This window comes from Nannospalax galili, unplaced genomic scaffold, assembly GCF_000622305.1.
Source record: "Nannospalax galili isolate Female #2095 unplaced genomic scaffold, S.galili_v1.0 scaffold180, whole genome shotgun sequence".
NCBI lineage: Eukaryota > Metazoa > Chordata > Mammalia > Rodentia > Spalacidae > Nannospalax > Nannospalax galili.
In genome coordinates this window covers 2,023,932-2,034,477 of record NW_008348199.1, presented here as the reverse complement: position 1 = coordinate 2,034,477, position 10,546 = coordinate 2,023,932, and the positions used below count along the sequence as shown (strand labels likewise).

General features: G+C 52.9%; 1 protein-coding gene across 1 annotated transcript in view; it reads left to right on the top strand.

Annotated features, from left to right (window-relative positions):
- Positions 1-2,578: 2,578 nt before the first annotated feature.
- The window catches only part of Parvb (parvin beta), an 83,175-nt gene continuing 75,207 nt past the window's right edge, over positions 2,579-10,546 (top strand). The window contains exon 1 of the mRNA XM_008844720.3: positions 2,579-2,756. Coding sequence (XP_008842942.1) covers positions 2,642-2,756 — 115 coding nt within the window. The 5' untranslated portion in view covers positions 2,579-2,641. The remainder of the gene's footprint in view (positions 2,757-10,546) is intronic.

The following is a 10,546-nucleotide window of genomic DNA, read 5'->3' as shown; positions in this document are numbered from 1 at the left end:
GGGGTGGGGGTGGGGGTAGTATGTAGTATGCAGTTTCTGGGAGCTCCTTCCTTTCCCAGGTGAGATTCCAGGAAGCCTGGGTCCTTTGCAGTTTGCTTCCAGCTCTCAAGTCCCGGAGTCTCTGTCCTGCCGGACTCTGTCATCATCCTATGGGGATGTCAGAAACCACAGGGACAATCTCTAGGGTTCTCCCCAGCTTGTTAGCAACATCCAAATTGGGTTTCAAGATTGAAATACCTCCAAGACCCCTTTGGCTCTTCATGTCCCTAACTCTGACACCCCTTCTCCAGGGTTTACCAATCCAGTTCCAATACCAGTCCAGCTCTGAAATTCTATTCAGCTTTGTCCCCTGTCCCTGTGCCACGGCCATGGTACATACAGCAGGTACTTGCCTTGCTACTGTGACAAAACACCTGACAGAAGCCACTCAGGGAAGGGTTTAAATGGTGCACAGTTCAGGACGCCGTCCCTTGTGGTGGGAAGGCTTGGCCGCAGGAGCCTGAGGCAGCTGGTCCCATCACAACTGCAGCCAGGAAGCAGAGGGAGATGAACGCTGGTGCTCAGCTCGCTTTCTCCTTTTTATTCAGTCTAGGGCTTCAGTCCACGGGGTAGTGCTGTCCACACTGACAGTTTTCCCACCTCGATTGATCTAATCTAGAAAATCTCTAGGACACGGTCATGCCCAGAGATTTGTCTTAGATGATTCAAGATCCTGTCAAGTTGAAATAATCAAGTTGTTAGCTATCACACTGCATGGCCTGACAACTTGCCTGGTCCGTGTCAGGCATTCTTTGAAACACAGGGGCCACTGTCAGTCACTGGGCATCTTCTGAAATTCTTTCACATATGTTAAAAAGTAGATTCAACCTGTTTCTGGGTTTCATGGGGGTCTTGGACACTCCTCCACGCTTAAGGGGATGGCTGAATTCTCTTCCACCTGCCTGTGAGCCGCCGCTTCCTCAGAGTGGCATCATGGGGGTCTCAGAGGCTCCCCTGTGGTTAAAGGAGATGACTGGATTCTCCCCATCCTCCTACCTGTTAGTTTTCTCATGAGGGGCAAAGGTCATTTCCTTGTGGTCTCAGGATAAATAGCCCTTCCCAGGATGCTACCTCCCTATTCTTTCCTAAGCCCCAGACTGCTACTCCTTGACCTCCTGCCCAAGTCCCTGCTGTTCCTGTCCCACCCTTGGCCCATAACTCCATATGTACTGGGTACTCTGTTCTTCATGACAAATTCTGAGGCCAGGCAGAGCATATCCCAGCTGGAGGAACAGCCTGGTGCCCCTTCTGCCAAGGTATGTCCTGCACTGAATTGATGGCACTTAGAGTGCAGTGGTTAGCACTCAAGCTGCACCACGGGAGATGGGAAACCCACCTCACTTCATATACCCTGACCAACAGGCCGCATCCCAGTTCAGGTCTTGATAGCCCCTATCTCTGTAGGAACCACCCATTCTGGTCCTGGCACCTCAAGGCCACTTGACTTTCTCTCCACGGGCTGTCTCAGCTCAGAGGTTGCTTCTATCTCCAGCATGTGTAGAAATCCCTTCACTTCCCTCCGAGGAAGTCTCTCTGCCTCTGGCCTCCTCCATCACCCTCTGTTCACTAATCAGCCAGTCAATGTTGTGGGCCCAAAACCTGGTGTTCTACACTTTCTATTGCTGTGTTGAAAACACTGAGCAAAACCAACTTGGGGAGGAAAGAGTTTATTTTATCTTACATCTCCCAAGTCACAGTTCATCACTGAGGGAGCCCAAGGCAGGAACTGAGGGCAGGAACCTGGAGCACAGACCATGGAGGAATGCTGTGTGCTGGCTTGCTCCTCTGACCTATGCTCAGCCTACTTTCTTATACAAAACAGTTACCACCTGCCCACTGTGGGCTGGGCCCTCCCACATCAGTCAGCAATCAAGAAAATGTGCCACCGAGGTGTCCAAAAGACCAACCCAATGGAAGCAATTCCCCAATTGAGGTTCCCTCTTCCCAGGAGTGTCACATCGACACTAAGGCGATGGCGATCCTGTCAGGCCAGCATCCTTCCGAGAGCCTTTCCTGGGCCGCTCCTCTTCCTGCCCTTCCCCTACTGTCTCCTGGGGATCAGTCAGCAATCAAGAAAATGTGCCACCGAGGTGTCCAAAAGACCAACCCAATGGAAGCAATTCCCCAATTGAGGTTCCCTCTTCCCAGGAGTGTCACATCGACACTAAGGCGATGGCGATCCTGTCAGGCCAGTATCCTTCCGAGAGCCTTTCCTGGGCCGCTCCTCTTCCTGCCGTTCCCCTACTGTCTCCTGGGAAAAGCCCTGGACTGAGGGTCACTGTGCATGAGGCCACTGTCGCCCAGAGGCACTCAGTGCACCCTAAGCCTCCAGTCCAGTGCCTGGGTCCTGGCAGGGGCTCAACAGCTGACTTGACATATTTATGAGGCTAATTGAGTCTCGGCTTTCAGGACGCTGAGGCGGCACAAAGGGGGCGGCGGTGCCTGGCACCACGTGCAGGGTCCCCGGGCGCAAGGCGGCCTCCCCTGGGCTGCAGCCGAGGCCAGTCGCGACCCGGGGTCGGAGTGCCGGGCGGGGCGGGGGCGGGGACGCTGCGGGCCGCGCCCTCCCGGCCACTCCCCCGTGTCCTCCGCTCTCTCGCCCATGTCCTCCGCGCCACCGCGATCGCCCACCCCGCGGGCCCCCAGGATGAAGAAGGACGAGTCTTTCCTGGGCAAGTTGGGCGGCACGTTGGCGAGGAAGAAGAAGGCCCGCGAGGGTGAGTGCGCCCCCGAGTCCCCGGGGCTCCCCGCGGTGCCATCCAGGTCCGCGCGGCGCCCATGCGCCCTCCGGCCCCGCGTCCCGGGCTGCGCTGCCCACGACCTTCGGGACAGGCCGGTCCCTTCCCCGGGTCCTTACTGTGCTGGCCCAGAGCCGGAGCTCCGGCCTCTGTCCTGTGCGCTCAGCAGCAGGCGCCCAGCAGGCGCCTATTCCCAGGCCCACCCTTTCGAGATCCACATGCCCAGCCCTGCCTGGGACCCTCTGATCACAGTGATTGGACACACGCACTGCAGCCCGGGAGTGAGCACCCACTTCTGATCTCATTGCATGATGCCTGCAGAACATGTGGCTCACATTGAGCAAAGGGACACACAGGCCAGGGGCCTGGGAAGCCTGGAGCCAGGGCCACAGGCTCCTGGTTAACCCCCAGGTTCATGCCCCTGTGCCCTTAAAACAATCTGAAAGCCATCTCCATTTACTTTCTAAAACTTTTAGAATAGAATTGCAAGAAATGGCAGTCTGGGGCCATGGTGTGTGCCTTCAGCACACTGCTGTTCCCAGCTGCGGCATTCTTGAATTTCCCATTGTTTTGGCCTGGAGACTCCCTGGGGCTCTTTGTCTGGTAGTGAGATTCCTTAAGGGAATGGTGACTGGTGTTGACCAGGAATTGTGAGGGCTTCCAGGGAAAGGGCAGGTAGAAGGAAGCCCCAGGGCCGACTCTCCCCAGGGGTCATCTGGAAGGGACCGGCTAGTTAGGGTGTGCAGAAGGGTCTCCTCCTCCAGCCACTGGGCCTGACTGACTTCCTGGGACAAGTTATACCCAGGCCTGCCCTATTGTCCCTATTAACTTGTGTTCCTTGAAATGTGTGTGCTCCCAGGACATGGGTGACATGTTTACTCCAGAAGTCCCCCTTGGTCCCCCTCTCATGTCACCTCAATTGAAGGAGCCTTGAGACTCTGAATCATGGAGGACATTCATTCTGCCTTTTCAGGGCAACGTCTCAGGACAGTTAGGGAAAGCTCTGTGTAAAGCTTGGTACTATCTTTGTTTTGATATGACCCCTAAAGATGCCCCTCGCCTGCCACACCCCCTTCCCCTTGCCCAGACATGCCTCCCCGGGCCCTCTACCCCAGGAATGCCCTTAACCAAACTAGACTGTCCAGTTCCCTGAGGGCAAGCAGGCCTCATCACCTTCTCTAGGGCTCTGTGACTATTTCCAGAGAAATTGGCTCAGCCTCTCAGGCCGGCTTTGGAAGTCCCGCCCGAGGGACTTCCATTCACCGCCTTTGGGGACAGTGAGTGGTTGTCCCCAGTCATCACCTGCTGCCTGTCTGGTCTGCTTCCTCCCTTAGAGTCTGTCCTCCCCAGAAATCACGACTCTTCCTCATCTTACCCTGTGACAGTGACAGACCTGTGTCTGTCCTCTCAAACTCCCGGGCTTATGTGTAATCCCCCTGCCTCTGCCGCCCCCCGAGCTGGAACTGTGGGTGTGTGCCACTGTTGGTGGCTTATAGAATGTTAGCCTGTGTTTTGGAGGGAATCAGGACCTTGGCAAATAGAGGAGGCTCTCCTTTAGGGCCCTGGGAATAGAAGTCCTATGTGTAAACCTGTGAGTCGGCCGGCCCATGATCTTAAGCACCCACATGACAGCTAACAACTGTCTGTAACTCCAGTTCCAGGGGATCCGACACCTGGGACCTTTGGGAATGGGGTGATGTTTGGGTTGAACCCTAAGAAAGAAGACCTTCATAGAGGGCAAGCACACATCAGGTTGAGAACAGTTGCAGCTCGTGTGTGTCTGCATAAGTATGTGTCTGCATCTGTGTGTGCATGCATGTGCAGGCCAGAGGTCAATCTTCAGTGCCTTTTTCTTTTACCTTTTATGTATATGAATGTATTGCCTGCATGTACACAAGTGCACCCGTGTCATGTAATGCCTGTGGAGGTCAGAAGAGGGCGTTGGATCCCCTGGAACTGGAGTTATGGACAGTTGTCAGCTGTCATGTGGGTGCTGGGATTCAAACCCAGGTCTTCTGCAAGACCAGCCAGTGCTCTTAACCGCTGAACCATCTCTCTAGTTCCTTGAGTGTCTTTTTAAATCGCTTTCCCCCTTATTTTTTGAGGCAAGGTCTGTCACTGAACATGGAGCTCACTGACTCCACTAGGCTGCTTGGCCAGCAAACCCTAGGATTCTCCTGTATTCCCCAGAGCTGGGATTACAGAAACACCTGGCTTTTGGCTGTTTTGTTTTGTTTTGAGATGGGGTCTCACCAGGTACCATTAGGTCCTCTGTAACACACCTTACTGACTGAGCCATCTTCCTAGCCTGTTACAGCATTTCCTAGGTGATACCTATGCTCTTGGCACACAAGGGACACCTGAAGTAGTGAGCTGGCCTCAATTTCCAATGTTAAGTGCTCCTCTGTCTTGCTTTGATGAGCTCACGTGTTTCTAGGAAATGTGGGGCCCTTCTGGCTCTGTTTAAATGCACCTGGGATTGCAGCAGTCGGAAGCATCCGTGGTAAACAGCACGGACCCTAAAGCCACAGGGAGCGAGGTACCATTCTGTGAGTTAGCTGAACCTCTGCCTCTGTCCTCCATGTTGGGTTGCCTAGCACCCATACAACCAGAAGGCCACAAGCCCTAATTGGTCTCTGAGGCGGGAAGGGAGGGAAGGATGGGCCTTGGAAGGGCTCGGTGTCTTCTGTGTGGTCCTGTGGGAAGGAGAGAAGGAAGGCCTAAAGTGAAGACTGTAATGAGCTCTTGAATAATTGAGAGTTGAGAGCCGTCAGTATTTCGGCAGGCCTGTTGCCCTAGCAACTGGTCCTCTTGACTGTTCTTGGCCCTGACTTTGGGCGGTGGGAGTAGCATCGATGCCTGCTTGGAGTTTCCTGGCCTGCCAGCTGTGCACTCAGCTCGGTTTCCTCCTTTGTTAGAAAGTCCAGGGTGGACTCAGGGGGGCCCTGACAGGATGTTTCCTGAGCCCTGGACCCGGGAAGGGGGAGGGGAACACTGGGGAAGTTCAAGGTTTGGGATCTTATGGACAATTGGCCCCACCCAGCCTGGTCCAGTGGCAAAGCAGGGAGGGACCCACTGGGACAAAGGTCCTGTCATGTTCTGAGAGGGGGGATAGGAAATGGGGCATGCTGGGGTGCAGAGGAACCAGTGCAGGAAATGTGTAAGAATGAACTCCTGGGCGTGATTCAGCCTACCGGCCTTCCCCACCCACCGTGTCACATGGTGGCCTGGTCAGAAAAGGGAAGTGTGACTAACTGTGCCCATTTGAAAAATAGAAGAAGCCGCTTACAACCCTCAGGGCTTGTGAATCTGTGACACTTAAAACCCTCAAGGCTCCCCACTGGGAGTGTGTGACCCGAGAGGTCGGTGTTGGGGTGGGGGAAGGGCAGGGACCACACAGGTGTGGAGGGAAGATCCCCACACAAGGTCTCCTGTGACTTGAGAGGCTTCTTAGTCTAGCTGGCCAGGGGTGTGGGGCCAGAACAGTCACAGCCGCTATTTAAAGTGGCAGAGGCATGCACATCTGTCCTCCAGTGAGGCCCGGGAGGGGAACCACTGTCCTCTCACCCAGGCCCCAAAGGACGCTGGACTGGGGGGCAGCAGGAAGCACTGACAGGCAGCTGGTTGTGTATTGGGTGCCTCAGCTTTTTAACCTCTCAGAAAATACCCAGCAGGGCTGGGCATTGAGGTGAACAGACCCTTGCGGGCCCCTTGGTCAAGACAGTGGGGAGGGGCAGGTAGGTATGGGGTCTGAGACTTTGGGGACATACAACTGGACTTGAGGGGCTGGAGTTCTAGCTGGAGCTAGTGGCCTGTTCTAGTTTGCTTTTCTGTTTCTGTGATAAAACACTGACCAAAAGCGACTTAGGGAAGGAAAGGGTTTATCTTAGCCCATACTTCCAGGTCACAGTCCATCATTGAGGGAAATCAGGGCAGGAACTTGGAGCAGAAACCACAGGCTGCTCCCCAGGCTCAGCTAGCTTTCTTATACAGCCCAGGCACACCTACCTAGGGATGGTGCCACCCACAGTGGGCTGGACTTTCCCACAGTAATCATCAATCCAGATGTCTCTCACAGACTTGGCCACAGGCCAATCTGATTGAAGCTTCAAGAAAGGCTCCTCTTCCCAGGTGACTCTAATGTGTCAAGTTCACAATAAAAACTAACCAGGACATTCCCTATTGAGAATCAAAATGGTTGTGAATTAGCCAAAGGTGGGGGGGCTGGAGGAGACCTCCCCCAGCAAGCAAGCAAGCAAGGCCTGGTGGCTGGGCTGTGGGGTAGCATGTGGGGCCATGTTCAGCCTCGGAGGGAGGCTGGAGAGGTTCTGGGGTTAAGCAAAAGTGACACAACTGCTTTAGAGGCCCTGGTGGGTATTGTAGACAGGCATTGACCAATGGGGGAAGAAACTGGTGTGGACGTGGGCTCAGGCAGAGGTTGGTGGGGTGGGAAGAGCAGTGGGGAGCAGAGGGATGTCTGCAAGGAATGGGGGCATGGTTTAGACACTGGTTTCTAGAATGTTCTAGTAGAAAGAGGATGGAGGAGTTGCGAGGCTCTCTACTGACCCTGCCAACTAGTGAAACTGTTTCATCCCTTCTCTGAGCCCAGACCTTTCTTTTTGGTGCTGGGGATGGAGCCTGTGGCCGTGGCATGCTAAGCCTGTGCTCTGTTCTTTCGCGGAGCTGTAGCCCAGTCTGTTTCTTTTTCAGACGCTCTTCAGGTAGGCCCCCTGGCTGCGGAACTGGCAGCTCATGGTCTGTGATGGTGCTGCTTGGCCCCGAGAACCACACTCTTGCTGTCTGCCTTTCTTGGCCAGGCCTTCTTTTCTGTTCCAGCTCCACAACTCCCATTAGTGGTGCTCTGCTTTGAATTCCTGCCTCACCTTCGTGGAATTAGTATTTACTGCACATTCTGAGGCTGCTTACCCCAGCACTCCCTGTCCAGTCCTCAGAATAATTAAGGGTGTTTAGACAGTGTAAGTGGGCCAGCACCTGCCGAGCTGGTTCTAACACGCTCATTTGATTGATTCCGCCCTGCTGTGGCTGGCCAAGGCCAGCTGCCCGTACCTAGCTATTTTCTTCTGTGCAAATATGTGGTTCATCACATCAAAAATGCACTCGAAGAAAAACATGCTCTTCTCTTTACATTAGCTCAGCACTTCACTTTTTAGGAAAGCTGGTTTCTCTCATAATGAGTGCGTTTGCCATTTATTACCTTGTGCAGAGGCTGGGAGACATCCAAGGCTTATGAAGTTTAGTATACACTCGACTTGGCTTAATGGTTTAACTCTTGCTGTGTGGATCCCTGTCAGGGTAAGAGAGTGCAGACACAAATCAATCCATCCTAGGGACATGTGCCTCCTGCAGCGTTAATTCTCAGTGACATATTCAAAAGACAGATTTCTGGCTGGAAACTATGGCCTGAGGCTGGGGAGGTGGCTCAGTGGTTCAAAGCACTGGCTGCTCTGCAGAGGATCCGATTTCGTTCTCAGCAACCCACAGGGTGGCTCACCACCACCTGTAACTCTAGCTCCAGGGCATCCTACATCCTCTTCTGGCCTTCATGGGCACTGCACTTACATGCACAGAAACACACATACATATGAAAAATAAAATCATTTTCAAAAAATATTTTTATTTTATGTGTATGAGTGTATTGCCTGCATGTATGTAAGTGCACCCATGTCATGCAGTACCCGCAGAGGTCAGAAGAGGGCATTAAATTCCCCTGGAACTTGAGTTACGGACAGTTGTTAGCCACCATGTGGGTGCTGGGAATCGAACCTGGGTCCTCTGCAAAAGCAGCCAATGCTCTCAATCGCTGAGCCATCTCTCCAGCCCCCAAATAAAATCTTTTTACAAAGGAAACTGTGCCAAGGAAGAGTTTGGTTTAGTATTAGCCATATGCCACCATGAACATACCTGTGGCACGGGGACTGCACACACCAGATGTGGGGGTCTCATCCATTCATAATGGGGACAGGAGGTGATGGTGAATGGAGGCAGATGGACACCAGTGCTGTCTTGCTGAGCTGTTGTGTTCTAGTTGGTTGGTAGATGCAACCATTGGGGGTTGCGGGACACAACCATTGGGGGTTGGGGGCAGCAAGGTGGGAGGTGTTTGTAATGCACAACCTGCCTGCAGATCTGTGATGTCATCTCTCCCAGACTCTGCACTTCAGTCCCAAAGACTCAGAACCTTAGGCAAGATACAAGGAAGGAACTAAGCCAGCAGCCCATGGCTGCCAGTAAACATTGCTTATTGATAGACACTGACAGTGAGGCTTTAGGATCTGGGCTGCAGAGCCGACCTGGTGGTAGAGCCAGGATGGGGGATAGGAAGGTGGGAGGATATGGAGGGTAGCAATTGGGTTTCTTCCTGGGAGCAAACTTGGCTCAGTTTACAGTGACTGCTTAACCCTGTGTCGAGTAGGGTTCAGAGGGCAAGTTGGAGCCTAAGGGAAAAGGGTGCTGGGATCTGAGCCCCCCTCTTTCTCTCTCCTGGTCTCAAGTCTTATCAGTAGCCCTGGCTCCTCTGTCCTTCAGGGTTCTACCCACCAGGTAGGTGGGTGCTAGTAACAGTTGCAAAGGTCTCTAAACGTATTTGCCCTCAGGAATGTAGGTGTCCTAACCCTATGTCCTGGTTTCACTTTTGTTGCTGTGATAAAATACAACTCGGGAGAAAGTGTTTCTTCTAGATCACAGTTGCAGGTGCTGGTCCATCACTGTGGGGAAGTCAAGGCAGGAACTTGAAGCAACTGGTCACGTCCACAGTCAAGAGCAGAGAGGGGGGCTAGAAAGATGGCTCAGTGGTTAAAAGTACTGGCAGCTCTTGCAGAGGACCCTGGATTTGGTTCCTAGCACCCACATGGCAGCTAACAACAATCTGTAACTCCAGTTCTAGAGGATCCAACGCCCTCTTCTGGCCTCTGTGGGCATTGCATGCATGTGGTACATTTACATATATGTAGGTAAAACATTCATTACATATTAAGAAAAAAGGAGCAGAGAGACTTGCATGCGTGGATACTCAGTGCCCAGCTGGCTTCTCTGCTCAAACAGTCCAAGGTCCCAAATCGGGAAGTAGACCCGCCCACTTTCAGTCTGGGTCTTCGCAGTTGGTTAAGGTACTCAAGACAATCCCCCCCAGACACACCCACAGGCCAATCTGATCTAGACAGTTCTTCAGTGAGACTCTTCCCAGGTGATTTGAGAGTGCCAAGCTGATGGTTAAAACCCACCACACTCCTCCTCAGCACCTATGACCCAGAAGCCTTTGCTGCCACCTGAGGTCTGTCGAGTAGAGCCCCAGGTTTGTGTTCTTTTTTGCAAAATAACAGAAACTTCAGAGCCTTGTCCTGGGTGCTCACTGGTGGCTGCAGGAGGCTTTTTTCTCCCATCTGGCTCTCCAACCCGGCTTCCAGCCCAGCCAAGGGACAGGGACACTGGACCATTCAGGCCTTTTAGACTTGCATGCTGGTCACTGAATGCACGGTCCTTTAAGCTTAAGCTTTCTGAAATGCCAACCTTGGCTTGTTCTTGGAGCCTGTCCTTGCCAGTTGATCAGGATCCATCCTTAATGTGGATTTCCCTAACAGCGCCACCCTAGTTTATTTCTTTAAAAAGTTGCCTGCTGTTTAGAAAAATTATGCATGTCACACTTCCTCATTTAAAATTTACAATTCCCAAGAATCAAGACTTTAATATTAAGTTATTGTAAAGTCAAAGAAGCCACAAAGATTTTTACCTCTCCCAGGGTACACGTGCTT